The following is a 19270-nucleotide window of genomic DNA, read 5'->3' as shown; positions in this document are numbered from 1 at the left end:
AAATGAAGGAAAGAGATTTAGAGACTATATAGGAATTTTATGCCTCTCTATCATGAATAATTTTAATAAAGAAAAGGATTGGTAAGTGCTAGAAGTAGTGAACATGTTATAGAATGAAGCAGATTCCATTTTAACAGATAGAGCAAGCCTTGTTATCGATGTGGGGATCATTCCTGAATCAGCAATCTGTATACAGTCACATCATTTAGTCATTGGAGATAAGACGAGAATTAGTAAAAAGCCAAAAAAAAAGAGAAAAAAAGGAAAAGAATGAGAAAAAGATGTGTAATTAAAATAACTTAACTCTAAACTATTTAAATACATAATTAAAAATTTTTTAAATGGGAAATAGACAAAAGAAATGCCATTGACACCAAATAGAATACTTTCCTTCAGAAGTTGAAGTGACATACATTAATTACCATGAGACCAAAAAGATCTCAGAAAGCTCCTTAGTCAACAGATTAACTTGCCAGATATGAGAGATGGCTGCCAAAGACAGTGGCGGGTTAGAATACAAGGTTATCTGTAAAATCTTATAAAAATAAAAGGATGATGGATGATTATCAATGATTTTGTCTCATGAAGAAGAAAGAAGCAATAAAGAGCAAAATCAGTTTAGAGAAATTGTGGTAAGACATCCAACTACACAGAGTCATTTCAAGGGTATATAAGGTTAAAAACAAAAGAAGGACAACAAAAGAAAAATGTTAAAAATTTGCAAAATTCATTATGATAAAAAATGTTATAATGTTTTCTCCATCAAGGGCAATGGAACTATCACACTTAGATCCTAACTCCACTGTTCTGGATGTTTCTAATTTCTCTGCTCTTCTTTTACAGGAGTGAGAAATGACCCTAAAGAGAAAGAAAATAAGATATAAAAAAAAAGCAGCTGGGTTGAACCAAGTAGATATAGAAGAGATTTGGAGTGCAGGAAATACATTTCTGAGGGCCCCAAGGGACAATATATAAAGCATGTGAAGGAGGGGAAGATAGAAACAGTGTTGAAAAAATATTGGGCCCAATTAGTATCATAAAAGGTTAGAGAAAGAGCATCAATAACCACTGACCTACATCTCTACTCTCCTGTCGCTACAAAATCTCATAAAGGTATCTGCAATAGGGAAAGATAAAAAAGATGTAGAATAAAAGATTAGAAGAAAAAAGGTACCCAAGAAAATATCAGTAACTACTGACATATGCTGACTTTCTCACCTATATAAAGCCTTCAAGAGTCATCTATACATGAATAGAAGGCCTCTTTGATGAGGTTACTAGCAAGGCAAAGAAAGTTTTCAAAAGTGATAATCAACAGTGGATCACATCTTTACTCTTTCACAATAAAATGAAAAGATAATAGAGACTATAAGATCATTTTGGACTTATTCAGTCATTCCAGTTGTGTCTGACTCTTTGTAATCCCATTTGGAATTTTCTTAGCAGAAACACTGAAATGGTTTGCTATTTCCTTCTCCATCTCATTTTATAGATGAGGAATTGAGGCAAACAAGACTAAGTGACTTGTCCAAGGCCACTCAACTAGTAAGTGTCTGAGACCAGATTTGAACTTATGAAGTTGTCTCTTCTTGACTTCAAAGCCCAGTGCTCTATCCACTTTACTACCTAGTAGTCCTCCTTATAGACTTATTGTTTATCATGAAAAAAATTGATAAAAATTACACCTTCCAAATTTTAAATGCATGTAAAGCCTACCATAAAAGCCAAATATCCTCTAATTTTTTTAATCAAGATTATTTGTATATTTCTCAAATAAGGACAGAACCTAATATCTACCACTTCCTTCTTAGAAAACAAAACTGGTGATTTTTATTTTCTGTTTTTTTTTTGTTGTTTTTTTTTTTTTTGGTGGACCATGATTTTTGCCAACCAACTAATGCAATCTGAATGCAAAAATATACAAACAATTGATCCTCACACCTAATTTTTGCCAGATCTGTTTTCTTCCCTAGTCTATTGGGTGCCTGTGAAGGTGCACATACACAAACACACACACACACACACACACACAGAAAGAGAGAGAGAGAGAGAGAGAGAGAGAGAGAGAGAGAGAGAGAGAGAGAGAGAGAGAGAGAGTTTTGAGATAATGGGATTAGTTTGTTGATCCTCAAATCACAAAAATGAAACTCCTTCTCCAAATCTGAGATCTGGTGTGGAAGCTTGGAAAATTCCATTATAATAGCCTTATAGATAAGGACCCAAACTTTCCCAGCCTACTCCTTAATATAGCCTATATTTTAGACAAAAAAGAAGATAAAAATCCTTTATGACTGGCATTTTCTCTCATCTTTCAGGCCTGGAATGCCTTTCCTCCCCATCTCTGTCTCTTGGATTCCCAAGCTTCCTCCAACTTTCACCTAAAATTCCATCTTCTTATACGAACTGATGCAAAGTGAAGTAAGCAAAATACTGTGTATAGTAATAGAAATACTAAATGATGATCAGTTGTGAAGGACTAAACTCTTATCAGCAATGCTAAGTTCCAAGATGATTTTGTGATGAAAAATGCTTTCCACCCAGAGAAGGAACTGTTGGAGTCTGATTACAGATCAAAGCATTCTATTTTCCATTTTATTTCCTTGATGAGTTTTTTCTTATATGTATGATATATGTCTTCTGTCACAGCACGAAAAAATATAGAAATATATGGAATATATGAAAATATATATTGCATGACAGCTTTGGCATAACCTATAGCAAACTATTTACTGTCTTGGGGAAGGCAGGAGGGAAGAAGGGAGAGAATATGAATGGCAGAATGATAGATAACAATCACTAAAAATTTCTTCTATATATAATTGAAAACCAATTTTTAATATTTTAAAAAAGCTACAGGAAGCCTTTCCCAGTTCCTCTTAATTCCTGTACCTTCACACTGTTAATTATTTCCTACATTATTATATAACCTACTTGTTTATATTTGTTTGTTGTCTCCCCTGTCAGATGGTAAGTTCCTTGAGAGCAGGGACTAGCTTTTGCCTCTTTTTGTATCCTTAGGATTTAGCAAAGTGCCTGCAGGGCTCATAGTATGGATTTAACAAATTTTTTTTTTTTACTAATTGGCCCCTTCTCAATTACTATCGGCTCCTCTTCATGTGGCTCTTGACAAAGATATTATGAAAGTGCAACTGTTTAGAAGTTCTTCTCTTTCCTCCTATGGCCTGATGAAGGGAGAGGGGCAAATGTTACCTTGGCTTGAAGCGGGTAGATTTTATCATTGAAAGGAACAATTTCCTTCTCCGAGCTGATCATGCCCTCAATTTCCAGTTCATCATTAAATTCAAGTTTTGCGATTCCCTCAAAGCACTTCTTTAAATGTGGCTGGACTCGGAGGGGATCCTTTGTTTCTGACAAGATCTCTAGCAGTTCATCATTTGATAGGAAAAAGAACCTGTTACCAAAGAGAAAGATGAAAAATGAAATATTCCTTCAGAGTTAGGAGCTCCACAGAGCTTCTATTTCCTAATGAGGGGGTAGTACTTTGATGCATCCCAAAGACATCTTGGTTATCTGGTGGCAACTTGGACTTCCTCACTTCTTCCCTTTGCCAATTTTAGATGGAAGCCAAGTGTTGATATGGTGATGGTCAAAAATGGTACCTGTGAATAATGTGATTGAGAGATGACTGTATGGAAAGTGAAAGAAAGAGGACTTTCTCTTCCAGGATACATCCAAGAAAGTTTATGAATAAATTAATAACTGAATAATGTTGATAAATAATAGTTAAATACTCATGTGATCAGAGAGGAGCTTACTATCTTAAAAAACAGTCAACAAGGCTGATAGATTCTTCTTTTGAATTCTACAAGAGCCTACAATGTAACTTCACACTTGCTCATAAGAGAGAGTTGTCCAATGGCCACAGTGATCATGAGGGGACTAAATTCCCCATCTCCATGTAAAAATGAGGAAAATTACTCTCAGTAGTTTTGTTCCCCCACCCAAATTCCAAATTATTTATTGAAAACTCATGTGTAATGTAAGGATTAGAGAAGAGTCATATGGATAGAAAGCGAGCTTCAAGGGTCAGCAAAACTTGTGTTCCTGTTCTTACCTCAGATATATACTTGGGGTATGATCCTGGGAAAGTCATTTAACTTTCCCCAAGCAAGTCCCTAAGACTTTAAATTTCAGAGCACTTGACAAACTACATTGAGAGAAGGACTTTCCTCATATGGATTTACTTATATCAACAAAGTCACAGGTCTGGTCCAAAACAAAGTACTAATAACATAATTAAATACATATGTAATGACTTTGAAAGTCAAGAATCTGCTTTATAAAGAATATTTTTCATTTTCAAGGTATATTCATCTCATAAAATCTTTGCGAAATCAATAACACAAGTACTTTTCCTCTTCATTGTTATTGTATACTATACATAGACATGTCAGATTCTTTGTAACTCCATTTGGGGTTTTCTTGGCAAAGATACTAAAATGATTTGCCATTTCCTTCTCCTGGTTATTTTAGTGATGAGGAAACTGAGGCAAATAGGGTTAATTGATTTGGCCAGAATCACACAGCTAATCAATATCTGAGGTCAGATCTCCAGACACCAAAGCTGGTGCTCTATCTATTGCATCAAATAGTTACCCTTCCTTAGAGACTTACAGAACTGAAGAACTAGACAAGACTTCATAGGTGATCCAGCCCAGTGGAGACTTGGGTCAGAAATTCCCTCTAATAACATCCCCAACAAGGGGCCATCCAACCTTCATATGAAAACCATAAGTGATAAGTTCTTATCTTCTGAGGTACAACTACTTTTTGACAGCTCTAATTATTGGAAAGTTTTTTCCCTACATCAAGCCTAAAGCTGTTCCTATGTGTAAAAGTCCTAAGGAAACTGCCTCCAATTTTCTTTTCCAGCCTTATTGGGCAATAATGTTATTCTTCTTCCTAAGAAAGATTAAGGATAATCTTTTAACAATTTGATCTTCCTCTTTTCATGTCCTACAGTGCAAGTTTAAATTCTCTCTCCATTTTTAACACTGCAAAGTGATTTTCTTTAAGAGCTAATCTGATTATGTCATTCCCCTACTGTAGAAACACCAATGGCTTCCTATTGTCTCTAGCACATAAATTACTTTGTTTAGCTTTTAAACTCTTTCATAATGTGGTTTCAATCCTGTCTTTCCAGTTTCAGAGGGCATTACTCCCCTTCCCAGAACTCTTCAATCCAGCTAAACTGGCCTTATGACACTTCATATTTCCTGTCTCTGTGCCTTTTCACTGGCCATTTTCCACTGGAATGCATTCTCGCCTTGCCTCTGCCTCAGTCTTTCTCTTCCTTTAAGATGCAGCTTAGGCACCATCTTCTGAATGAAATCTTTCCACCCAATCATTAGCACCCTCCCTCCCAAACTATCTTGTATTTAACTACCTTGTATGTGTATACACACACACACACACACACACACACACACACACACACACACACACACACACACACCCCTTTTCCCATTAGAAGGTAAAGTTCCTTGCCAGCAAGGATTGTTTCATTCTCTGTACTTATGCCCTACAGCACCTAGTAGTAGCCTGGCATATAATAATCAGTTGATAAATAGTTCCTGGTTGATTGATTGATTCTGCAATTGCTCCTACTTAATGCCTTCTGAATCCAAGCCAAATAAAACGAACTCCTCTTTTACATGACAACCTTTCAAATTCACGAAGGCTGTCATCATGTCCCCCTAACTCTTTTCTTTTTCAGTTCCTTCAATCAATTCTCTTATGGCGAGATTTCAGATTTTCTCATTATCCTGATTGCTCATCACACTCCATCGTGCCAATATCCACCTTAAAATGTGGTACCTAGAACTGAACATAGTACTGCAGACCAAAGCAGAGAATGGGGTATCATCTCTTACAATTATCCGTTATCTTTTGTCTTCTATATCATTGTTGATGCCTATTGAGCCCACAATGAACCTCCGAAGACTATATATATATGTATACATACATGCGCACACACATACATACATACACCATATATATACACACATGTATTATATATGTGTCTGTATGTATTGTGTATATATGTGTATGTTCGTTGTTGTACAGTGAAGCTCTCCCCATTCTGTGCTTCTGATTTTTAGAGCCCCTCCAATAGTTTGTCCCTAATAACTACACATACAAGGTAGTTAAATACGAGATAGTTTGGGAGGGAGGGTGCTAATAATTGGGTGGAAAGATTTCATCATTATCTGCACTAGTCATTGATGTCTTTGCCTCCTGGTTCTGTAATTCAACATATGAGTTTCACATTCTAACTTTAATCAAATTTGAAAAACATGTTAACTAGTTATGCCTTCATTCAAGTCACTGATAAAAAATATTGATTAGGATGATTGACAAGTTTAGGACCCTGGAACAATACACAAGAGACCATCTTCTAAAATGGCATGTTTATAGACAACTCTTCTTTGGGTCTATATCACTCCCAACTCTGCCGTTGAAGATACATCTTTCCAATGGGTCCACAACAAAAAGCACGAGGGACTTGACCAAATACCTTCCCTGAAATCTAGTAAGCTGTCTGGCAACACATTCAAGTGTGTGCTCTATGAACTATAGGGGGAACTGAGAAAGTATGAATGTTGTAGAATAAACCCTCCTTTCTCCTGGAAATATAATGCAAAAGTAGTAACTTCTCTACTAATGGGGAATTAGGAGAATGGCCTTCATGTGGATGGACAGCATAACATACCTGGGGAAAAACAATCTTTTCTTCTCCAAATATTCATTTAGTCCCTTCTGGATGTCCTCCAACAGATTATTGGCTTCTTTGAGTTTGTCTAACATCTGTGGCTGATCTGTTGCTACAAGCACTCTGGCATCTTTCACCTAGTGAGAAAGACCAATATGTAAGATTGAGAGTCAAATAAGTGTCACCTCCCATATTAACACCAAAGTTACTACAACTATTCAGTATCTTTAGATCCAACGGTGGCTAGAAGGTCTTGGTATTTGGATCCTACTGGTCTGTACCAGAGAATTTATTCCAACTGTTGAGCAGAGATTTTCCAATCCAAAACTTCCCAAATATTTTATTTTTGCACAAACTGGCCAGGAGAACTCTTTCAGGGCTAATCCATACAAGTACACTCCCAGTCTAAGAAAGCTTAATTCTAGGAATATTTGTATTTAATAAAACATTGGTTTCTCTGTGTGTGGGAGAAGGGGAATGATTCACATCACAAAAGGACTTACCACATAATTTCTGCTAAGTTTTTCTTGTGCAAAATTCTCTAATACAATTATAAAACTGAATTTCTAGAAATACAGTTAACCTTCAGTTTTCCAAGGGAATATTGCTACTAATGAACCTTATGAGTGACAAGTGCTTACCGCTTGATGCATAATGCCTTTCCAATAACCATCAACAATTCCAAATTTTCTCCCCTCTTCTGGCATTTGTGCTATGATGTCCTCAGAACTGAAGATGGGTTCCAGGTATAACCATGTAGCCTGGCACTTCAACCAGGCATCTAAAATTTCTTGCATTTGGACTAGCTTCTCTTCCCATTTCTGTGAATGCAACAATAGTCATACTGAGCTATGAAACCAGAGACAGACCAAACAAATCCCCAGGAAATTATCAAGTCCACATATGATACTACATCAGAAAACATACTTTTAAAAATCTTTTTTATTTTGGTGAATTTAAAGCTGTTTATTCCCTATCCTCTATGGCTATCTTAACAAACCTATGGCACATGTGCCAGAAGGAGCTGCTCCCTTTCCCTCTCCACCGTGCCTGAAGACATTTCTCACATCACCTGCCACTCTGCTCAGCAGTCCAGTGGGAGCCCTTCCTCCCTCCCCTGTCTGGAGTTGGCAGGGATTAGGGGTTTACATGCATTGTGAGGGTGCAGTTTGGGCACTTGGGCTCTAAAAAGTTTGCCATCACTGCCCTATAGTGTCTCTCTCCAGGAATAAGCATCTAGAAGCATAAATCCCATCTTCATAGGAATTTCATGAAACTAGAAGGAAGCTCAGAGATCATTCCAATCCAATCTTTTCAATTTACAGAGGATAATTAGCAAATCACATTTCCATTACTTGATGCTTGTAAAGTACTTTCCTCACAACCACAGGCAAACATAAATATTACTATTTCCATTTCAAATAAGAAAACAAGGATTGAGAAGTTCGGTGGTTTCCCTTAAGTTACATAAGTTATAAAGGAGAGAGCCAGGATGCAAATGCAAGTTTCACCAGACTTACATCCTTCTACTATATTATAATACCTCTCAGACAAGGGAACTGAAATCACACACCCAAGATCACACAGGTTTTAAATGGCAGAACTGAGATTTGAACCCAGATTGACTTCTTTCTTTCCTAACTTTGGAAGTTCAAGCTCATTAATGACCTTAGAAAAACTCCCCTAAGACTATAAGTTACAGAAGCAAAGAGATGTATCTGTAGAAGGAGTTTCTATACTAGGAGTTCCCTAGACAAAAGGAATTTGTCTGAATCCATAATGATGATAATAATTTACTAACTTAATAACATTTATCTTGCCCTTACTAGGTGCTAAGGGCCTTACAAATATGAACTCTTTTACTTACTTACATACTAAGTACTTTCCAGATATTACCTCATTTGGTCCTCAAAACAAACCTGGAAATTAGGTGCTATTAATATCATCTCCATTTTATAGCTGAGGAAACAGAGGCAAACCGAGGTTAAGTGACTTGCTCAGGGTCATACAGCTAGTATCTGAGTTTGGATTTGAACTCAGGTCTCCTTGACAAAGAGGAGCTAAGTGATGCAGGGGATAGAATGGCAGACCTGGAGTTGAGCCTCAGACTCTTACCAGCTATGTGACCCTCGGAAAGTTACTTTAACTCTGTTTGCCTCAGTTTCCTCATCTATAAAATGAGCTGGAAAAGAAAATGGCAAACCACTCCAGTATCTTTGTCAAGAAAACCCTAAGTGGAGTCATGAAGAGTTGGGCATGAAAAACAACAGAACAAGAATTTCCTGACATTAGGCCTGGCCACCTAACTGCCTCAATGATCACTTTATAGTTTATAAAATGCCATGAGGTAAGTAGTGTAAATGTTATCACCATTTTATAGAGAAGGAAAAAAATAAGTTTTAGAGAATTGAGTGATTTGCCCTGGTCCCATAGCTGGCAAATCATAGAACTGGGAATTGAATATAGTTTTTTTAAGGCCCCTGGGATCATAGGATCACAAAGTTAGAGCTGGAAGGCATGTTAAAGCCATAGAATCTAACCCTCTTATTTTTTTAATAAGGAAACTGAGACCCAGTAAAATAAAATAACTTATTCAAGGTACCACCGGTAAGGAATGACAATGCTTGGAATGAAATCCAGGTCCCCTAATTCAGAATCCAGAAATCTCTCTCTAACATCCTTCTTTCCATTACATCAATAGAGCTTATGCTACTATGGTGTAAAGATTTATAGTCTAGTTCCTGATTTTGCCATAGCATATTGAATTAATATTTACCTAGCATTCCTGACATGGAAACAAATTGGATTAATTAAAATGTCTCTGAAGGCATGGCCTTAATATTATTTCTGGCGTTATTTTTTGGTGGAAACATAAACATACCCAAAAAAAAAAACCTTAAACAGAAAAAAACCAAGCCTATTCTGAACAGTCCAATTTCCTTTTCAACAAGGATCCGTCAAGGGTCAACACAGCTTCTTTTCCAACTCATTGCTTATTGCAGTTTGCAAGGCACAGGTAAGAAGTTTGGGGTATCTCCCCTCTCCCTCCTTGGTCTGAGTCTTCAACATTGTAGGGAGCTCCTAGAAAGACTTATATGAAGTGATGAAAAATGAAATGAGCAGATACAGTTGTACACGGTAACAGCAGGAAAGTACAATGAGCAGCTCCGAATGGCTTAACTATTATTAGCGATGCAAGGACCCAGGACAACTCCAAGGGACTCATGGTGGGAAAGGCTAGCCACTGCTGCAGAAGGAACTAATGGAGTCTGAAAGTACATCGAAGCATACCTTCTCTTCACCCTATTTCCTCTATGAATTATCCTCTAGTGGGATATGTGTCTTTTTTCACATGACAAAGATATAAATGTGAATTGTATGATGATCCCACTCATTATATTACCTGCTCTCTTGGGGAGGGGAAGGGGTGAGAGGTAGGGAGAGAATAAGGATCACAAAATGTTAGAAAATGATTATTGAAAATTGTATCAGTGACAGCTAAGGGTGGCTAGATAAATCAGTGGATAGAGAGCCAGGTCTGGAGACATGAAGTCCTGGGTTCAAATCTGGTTTCAGACTCTTCCTACTTATGTGACCCTGGGCAAGTCATTTAACCCCCATTGCCTAGTCCTTATCGCTCTTCTGCCTTGGAATCAATACTTAGTATAGCTTCTAAGACAGAAAGTGAAAAATGAATAAAATGGAAATATGTTTTCAGTGAAATACATGTATAACCCAGTGGAATTGCTTGTCAACTCTGGGAGTGGGGAGGGAAGAAGGGAGAGAGATACTAGGAATCACATAACTTTGGAATATGTATTTGTAAGTTTGTTATTGGTATAAAACTATGATAAAAATTTTTAAGATAGAAGATAAGGGTTTAAAAAAAGGAAATTGTATCAATATGTATGTAATCTTGAAAGAAAATTAAAGTTAAAAAATAGCATAGGGGCAGCTGGATAGCTCAGTGGAGTGAGAGTCAGGCCTAGAGACGGGAGGGTCCTAGGTTCAAATCCAGACACTTCCCAGCTGTGTGACCCTGGGCAAGTCACTTGACCCCCATTGCCCACCCTTACCACTGTTCCACCTATGAGACAATACACCGAGATTAAGGGTTTAAAAAAAATAGCATAAGAAACACTCTTGGGGTTACTGCCAGAATGGATTTAAAAAGTAGTACCAGGGGCATTTAGGTGGCTCAATGGATTGAGAGCCAGGCCCAGAGATGGGAGGTCCTGGGTTCAAATTTGGATCAGATACTTCCCAGTTGTGTGACCCTGGGCAAGTCACCTAACCCCCCATTGTCTAACCCTTACCACTTTAGAACCAATATACAGTATTGATTCTAAGATGGAAAGTTAGGGTTTTAAAAAAATAGTACCACCAATGATTGTGAAGTCTTGGGCAAGAAACAGAAGACCATACAGCCATAGACAGTAGTAGTTTCTTCACTATTACCAATGAAGGCAAAGAATGAAGAAGAAAAAGTTTATTCTGGGAAATGAATAGCTAGATAAGAAAGTGTTTTCTTTGAATGAGATTGGGCTTTTGGACCACAGCTTAAAATACAGAGGTGACCAGTATACCTAACAAAGGTCAGTGAGAATGTATTTGCTGAGTATCTTGCAAATCTAGCCAAAGGAGCTTTAAACTAAAAAGTATGGGAGAAAGACTTGTGCATTTTTCTCAAGTTAGATATCATACAGCATAGCTAAAAAGATTGAAAAACAGCTAAGTACCCAGAAAGGAGATAGCAATAAAATCCACAGTTTCAAATATCTATACACAAATGCCAAAAGTTTAGATTACAAGTAAGAACAACATGAAGTCCCTACCCATGGGAGCAAATTTAACTTCATAAGTATCACTGACACTTGGTAGGGTGAGACTCATAGAACTTGACTCTAGATAGGTATGTCTTATTCAAAAGAAACAAGTGGAAAAAGGGGTGAGGTGGCAGGAAGGAAGGAAGGAAGGAAGAAAGAAAGAAAGAAAGAAAGAAAGAAAGAAAGAAAGAAAGAAAGAAAGAAAGAAAGAAAGAAAGAAAGAAAGAAAGAAAGAAAGAAAAGGAAGGAAGGAGGGAGGGAGGGAGGGAAGGAAGGAGGGAGGGAAGGAAGGTGGGAGGCAGATAGGTATATATTAAACTTCTACTCTATGCCAAGCCCTGTGCTCAATGCTTTACAAATGGAATCTCATTGGACCCTCACAATAAGCTTTGGGAAGTAATTATCACTTCCATTTTGTAGTTGAGGAAACTAGGGCAAATAATAGGTTTAAGTGATTTGCCCAGTTTCACATAACTAGTAAGTGTCTGAGGCCATATTTGAACTCAGTTCTCCTGACTCTGGGTCCAGATCCTTATTCACATTATATTTATTATATGAAGAAATCCACATAGTTTCCTACAGGGAAAGCATGATGGAAAGAATTTGGGTAGAGGCAGCTAAATGACCCAATGGATAGAGAGCCAGGACTGGAGATAGGAGGTCCTTGGTTGAAATCTGACCTTTGACACTTCCTGGCGGTGTGGTCCTGGGCTAGTCACTTAACTGCAAATGCCTAGCCCTTACTGCTCTTCTTGCCTTAGACATGATGCTTAATATTGATTCTAAGATAGAAGATAAGAGTGAAAAAATTATTGGGGTAAATATCAAAAGAAGAATTAAATGGTGTGATTTTTGTCATTAGAGTATACTATAGACCACCTCTGTAGAAAGAAGAAGTATATATAAGGAATTGGAAAATAAGTCATCACCCTGGCATAAGGGTGTGGTATAGTTATGAAGAAAAAATTCAATTATATAGATATGTGCAGAAACTCTCTTTCGTCCAAAAGTAGAGCTGGTAATATCTCCTAGACTTGTCTCAGTCATCATTTCATCCTCCAAAAGAACCAAGACACTAAAAATTCTATTAAGGTTACTTCACTAATAGAGAGGAATTAGTTGAAAGTGTGGAAATGATGAGAACTGAATTGAGGATACGGGGTATTGACTACTTCCTCTTAGAGTTTATAAAATGAGAGGAATTCCAGGCACAGTCTGACATTCATTCAAGATTTTGAAAGCAGAATTCAAAGGGTTCAGAGGAAAGATACATATATATAAAAAGCTTCAAAAGAAGTCAGTATATATATGCTGACTTCTTTTGAAGCTTTTTAGTCTAGGGAAAGTGTGTGTATATATATATATATATATATATATATATAAACTTCAAAAGAAGTCAGCTCAGGAGTTTGTTCAAGAATGAAATTTTGAATGGAAACAATTCCAATAAGGAGGAAAAAATGGTATTTGCCCATCAATTAGTTAATTAACATTTGTTAAGTGCCTACTATGTGCCAAGTACTGTGAAAAGTGGTAGGGATACCAAAAAATAAAAGACAAAAGACAATCAATCTCTGCCCTTAAGCTTACATCTAATGGAGGACACAGCATGCAATCAATGAACTGAGACATCACCAAGCAAGTTAAGATGTTTTTGAAAAAGAATTTATAGCAGCTAGCCACATAACGCTGAGGATAAATATAACAGTATGGTACAGTTCTGTAAAAATAGTGTCAGGAGTACTAACACTGGGAATGAGCTGAGGCTGTTGAAGGAATCTAAGCACAATGAAAAGTTGTGTGAGTTTTTGGTGTTTTTTTAAGTTCACTGAGAGAAAAAGTAAGAGCAAAGAAGGGATAGGAAGGGGGCAGCTGGGTAGCTCAGTGGAGTGAGAGTCGGGCCTAGAGACAGGAGGTCCTGGGTTCAAACCCGGCCTCAGCCACTTCCCAGTTGTGTGACCCTGGGCAAGTCACTTGACCCCCATTGCCCACCCTTACCAATCTTCCACCTATGAGCCAATACACCGAAGTACAAGGGTTTAAAAAAAAAAAAAAGAAGGGATAGGACAACAGCAAGAAGACAGCTGCTCATTTCTAATTTCACTTTTGTTTTCTCTGCCAAGGAGAAAGACAGTAGCACTGAAAATGATGCAACAGTAATAACTGACAGGGATTTGATAACCAAAATAAGTATGGAGATAGAAAGAAAGCACCTTTGATAAATATCCCAGCCTAGATAAGCTCCAAGGAAGTGGAGGAACTGGCAGATTTGACCCATTGAGTCATTGTTGGTGATATTTTGAAGGTGATGTAAAATATGAGGGGAGCCACAAGATTGGAAGAGGGCAGTTTGGGGAAGAAAGGAAGGGAGGAAGGAAGGAAGGAAGGAAGGAAGGGAGAAAAGGAGGGAAAGGAGTGGGGGAGGAAGGGAGGGAGGGGAGGAAGGGAGGGAGGAAGAAACAAAGACTATTTTCTACAAACTATAGGTTTGAATTTGATTCCAGGAAAAATTCCAGAATAGATCTATCAAGAGATAATTGGCAAATGCCTAGAAAAGGAGGCAGGGATTATATAATCAGTGTGGCCTTATCAATAATAGGTCATACTACACCTCCTCTATTTTTGTGTGTGTGTGTGTGTGTGTGGCAGGATTACCAAATTAGCAGATGAGGGGAATACTGTGAATATAGTTTACTTCAGATTTTAACAAAGTTTTTGAAGTGTCTTATATTATTCTTTTGGAGAAAGATAGAGAGATGTAAACTGGATACATTTAGATGATTCAGGTTTGGTTGGAAGAATGGATTCAAAGAGTGGTTATTAATAGTTCCATTTTAGTGTGGCAGGAGATCTTTTCAGTGGAGTATCCCAAGGGTCTGTACCTGGCTCTGTTCTACTCAACATTTTAATCAATGGGTTAGATGAAGGCATGCTCATCATATTTATAGATGACACAAAGCAGGGAACCTGGATGATGGAATCAGAATCCCAAAAGATTTTGACATACTGAATCCAACAAGATGAAGTTTAGTAGTAAACTCATACTTTGGCACACAAAATCAACTCTACAATTACAAGATAAAGGAAATAATGGTTAGAGAGCAATTGCAAGTATAAATATCTCGGGGTTTTCATATACTTCAAGATCCATATGAGTCAGCAGTATGATGTGGCAACCAAAATATTTTAGGCTTCATTAAAAAGAGCACAGCCTCCAGGAATAGGGAAGTGATAGTCCCACTGAACCTTGCCCTCATAAGTCCTCCTCATTCACATTCAGTTCTGGGAACCAGAGTTTTGAAGGACACACATAGTCTGGAGAATGAAGGAAGGGAAACCCCGATGGGCAAGGGACTCAAATCTATGCTATGTAATTAGAATTTGGAGAAACTAAAGATATTTAGCCTAAAGAAGAGAAAACTGTGGGTGACAGTGGTGGTGGTGGTGATGATGATTATGGGGAAATGGAGGGAGACAGATGTCTTCAAGTATTTGAATGGATAGGAGGAGGATCAGACTTGTTTAATTCTGTTCGGCTCCAGAGGACACAAATAGAAAAGGACAGAAGTTGCCAAGAGGAAAATTTAGGTTTAAGGTCAGAAAAAACTGCCTGATTATTTTAGTGGAGATTTCCTTCTATATAAATTGGACTTGAGGGACCAGGAGTCTCTTCTGGCTCTCAAATTATGTGATGATGTAATTCTGTGGAAATTCCCTACACAGATGCAGCTTAGCAATTCATCTGTAACTTAAATTTAAAAGAGTTTTGTGAGGCCTCATCAGGTTAAATGACTTTTCCACAGTCACCAAACTAGTATGACTCAAAGGGAAGACTTGAACTTTGATCCTCAGAACTCTTAAGGCCAAGGGTGGGATCAAATGAGATAATCTGTGTAATTTTCAGTCATACCTGACTCTTGGTGACCTCATTTGGGGTTTTCTTGGCAGAAATACTGAGAGATAGTTTGCCATTTACTTTTCCAGCTCATTTTACAAGGGAGGAACCTCACAAATAAGGTTATGTAACTGACTTTCCCAGGGTCACCAAGTAAGTGTCTGAGGCTGGATTTGAACTCCAGAAGATCAGTCTTTCTGATTCCAAATCCAGTGCTCTATCCATTGCAACACCTGACTGCCCTTGGGAGCTAACACTTAACATTAACTATTTGAATGCTGGTAGGAGGCTGGGAGAAGGTGGGGGGAACACCTTGATTTCCCCCTTATGAATACAGATCTACACCTGTTCAACAACTGATGATAACTTAGAGAGCTACCTAGGGACCCTGAGATCTAAGTAAATTAACCAGGGTCCCATAGTTATCATCTATCAGAGAAAAGACTTAAAGCCAGGTCTTCTTGACCACTCTATCATTCCATTACTAATTCCTATTATTATTCATTTCAAGTTTCCTCCTAAAAACAAGTTGAGATTGAGATTAAAACTGGATAAGCCCCTCATCTCTCACCTTCCCCTCTGTTGGAGTGTATGTACTTTATGCCTTGGTATTGCGGGAAGGAAGGGAGAAGATAGAAAGAGACACAAAGATCTTGCTTTTTAATAGTTTTTTGGAGGCCTTGAACCTTCTATACTAACTTAGCATAGTGCCTAACACATAATAGGCATTGAATAAATGTTTGCTGATTATGTAATGAGAATTTTAATTTTAATTTAATTTTTTTAATTTAATTTATTTTTATTTTAAATTTGATTTTTAATTTAATTTAATGATTATTTTTTTAGTTTTAATTTAATTAATATTTTAATTTTAATTTTAATTTTAAATTTGATTTTTAATTTAATTTAATTTTTTATTATTTAGGGCTCAAGGCCATTCCTCCTACAAGTTTGGTTAACAGAAACCCCCCCTTTTTTTATTAATATTTACCTCACCTGACTAAAAACCTAACTGATGGAATAATAATTTTAGGAAAAGACTTTTGACATCCCAGAGATAAGGAACCAAGTGAGAAGGTAATACAGCATCTTTAAAACCTCCTCCCCAGGCTTCCGGGTTAAGATGGCAGCAGAGTAAAAAGCAGCTGCTTAACTTCTCCTAACCGAAACATATAGGACTCCTCAAGAAGACATAAAAACAAATCCAGAGGAATGAAGGGACCCCACAACAGGGTGCAGCATTGAAGGTAGGTGGAATCGGGGTATTTCTATGCTATAAGGGGGTGAAATAGCTCTACTAAAACGTGAGCTGAGCAACCCCATCTCCCCTCCACACCACCTACAGGGCCAAAGCCAGCACACAAGAGCTAGAGCAAGTTTGGGGCATTCATTAAGTTCTTGGCAGCTACCTGGGGTCACCAGGGCCTGTTCCTGAGAGCAGCAAGACTTAAGACCCCAAGAGGCTAAAGAACCTGTGGACTTTGAACACAGACCCTGAATGCAGGTGCAGTCGCAGCTGCAGATACGGATACTGAGCACAGGTGTGGACCTTGAGTGGGGACCCAGTGCAGAGGGGTGCACGACTGTGGAAGCAGCGCCCTGAGACTGTTAAAGGATCTTCGGGCAGAGGAACAAGCAAGGGGACCACCAGGAGGCTTGACCCTGAGAACAACTAGACCTGAGACCTCAGGAGCCCAAAGAGCGCAGACAGACCCTGGGCGTGAGGATAAAGCTGAGAGGGCGCTGGGCTCACAATGGCAAGCCAGAGACAAGAACCCCAGAAGAGAAAGATCAAGAAGAAATCTTTAACACTCAACACCTTTTACACAGAAAAAATCCAGAGCAAACAGCAGAGGAGAACAAACAAGTGATCGTATCTAAACCTTCCTCCCAAAATGAAAACTGGTCACAAGCTATTAAAGAGTTCAAATCTGAGATTATGAGAAAGATGGTAAAGATCTGGCAAGAAAATAACAGTTTAAAAGGCAGAATTTTGCAATTAGCAAGTGAGGCTCAGAAATCAAATGAATTGATAAGCAAATTGAAGACCAGAAATGGCCAGCTGGAAGCCTTGAAGAACCAAACAGAACAGATTCAAAAGGAACACCAAAAGATTATAGCCAAAAACCAGTCTCTAAAGGCTAGAATTGGGCAATTAGAAAAAGATTCCCCCAAATCAAAAGAATTGATAAGCAAATTGGAGACCAAAATCAAACAGCTGGAAAACAGGATAGACCAAATCGAAAAGGAAAATCAAAAGAATATAGCAGAAAACCAGTCTCTAAAGACAAGAATTGGGCAAGTAGAAGCCAATGATCTCTCAAGACAAGAAGAACAAATAAAGCAAAGTCAAAAGACTGATAAAATAGAAGGAAACATGAAATATCTCACTGAGAAATTGACAGATCAAGAAAACAGGTCTAGAAGAGATAATTTGAGAATCATTGGTCTTCCTGAAAAAGCAGAAATTAATAGAAATTTGGACTCCATACTAAAGGAAATTATTCAGCAAAAGTGCCCTGAAGTTCAACAAGAGGGCAATATAAACATTGAAAGGATCCATAGATCGCCCTCTACACTAAACCCTGAAAAGACAACCCCCAGGAATATAATAGCCAAATTCAAGAGCTTCCAAGTAAAAGAAAAAATTTTACAAGAAGACAGACAGAAAGAGACAATTCAGATAATAAGGAACATCAATCAGGATCACACAGGATATGGCATCCTCCAAGCTAAAAGCCCACAAGGCTTGGAATATGATATTCAGAAAGGCAAGAGAACTGGGTCTACAACCAAGGATCACCTAACCATCAAAACTAACTATATACTTCCAGGGGAAAGTTTGGGCATTCAACAAGATAGAAGATTTCCACAGAAAGATGCACAGAAAAGACCAGGACTAAATGGAAAGTTCATTATCCAACCACAAAAATCAAGAGAAACATGAAAAGGTAAATAAGAAACAGAAGGGAAAGAAAGAAAACTCTTGTTTTTTAAATTTGCCTCTTTAAGGGCTTCAATATGATCTAATTATTTGTATTCTTATGTGGAGAAATGTTATGTATAATTCTCTGTAAGGAACTCTATTCGCTATTATAGTATTCACTATTATAGTAATTAGAAGAATTATTCATAGGGAGAGGTTGGAATACTAAATGGTCTAAGATGATATGGGGTGGGAAAGAGGGGGGTGAATAGTAGAGGACACCAAGAGAAACTTGAATGAATAAGAAAAATAGGATATTCTACTACACACAAAGAGGGCATAGGAAGGGGAAGGGATGAATACTATTATAAGAAGGAGAGGAAGAGAGCATTAAGAGGTAATATTTAAACCTTACTCTCAGTGGAATTAACCCTGAGAGAGAAGAGTAGTTATATCCATTGAGATATAGAACTCTATCTAACCCTACTGAGAAAGTCAGAAGGGATAAACCAAGGGGAGCAGAGGAATGGGGAGGTCAAAAAAGGGAGGGGAGGAGAAGGGAGAGGGAATTCATTAGGCTTTAAAAATAAAAAGAGGGGAATAACAAGGGAGGGGTAGAAAGGGTAGTAAATCAAGGGAAGGGACGAGGGTTACTGGTTTAAAACAAATCACTGGCTTAAAAGGAAATAGCCTAAGAAGGAGGGGTAGAACTAAGAGAGGATACCAAAAGGTTGGGGAATACACAACTGATAATTATAACTCTGAATGTGAATGGGACGATTGATTATACTAAATTAAAAAGCATAAAAATATTATTATATTAATTATGCTAAATTAAAAAGCATAAAAATCTTTATAACAAAAAAACTCTGGCAGGGGTCTAATTACTC

General features: G+C 37.7%; 1 protein-coding gene across 1 annotated transcript in view; it reads right to left on the bottom strand.

Annotated features, from left to right (window-relative positions):
- DNAH3 (dynein axonemal heavy chain 3) overlaps positions 1-19270 on the bottom strand; it is a 218215-nt gene that overhangs the window by 102432 nt on the left and 96513 nt on the right. The window contains exons 23-25 of the mRNA XM_044657457.1: positions 7375-7554; positions 6734-6870; positions 3211-3412 (exon numbers count right to left, since the gene is read on the bottom strand). Of these exons, the coding sequence (XP_044513392.1) occupies positions 3211-3412; positions 6734-6870; positions 7375-7554 (519 nt within the window). The remainder of the gene's footprint in view (positions 1-3210; positions 3413-6733; positions 6871-7374; positions 7555-19270) is intronic.

The sequence above is a fragment of the Gracilinanus agilis genome, chromosome 1, assembly GCF_016433145.1.
Source record: "Gracilinanus agilis isolate LMUSP501 chromosome 1, AgileGrace, whole genome shotgun sequence".
Lineage (NCBI taxonomy): Eukaryota > Metazoa > Chordata > Mammalia > Didelphimorphia > Didelphidae > Gracilinanus > Gracilinanus agilis.
Note: the sequence above shows the minus strand (reverse complement) of the source record. Positions and strands in the feature narration are given on the sequence as shown.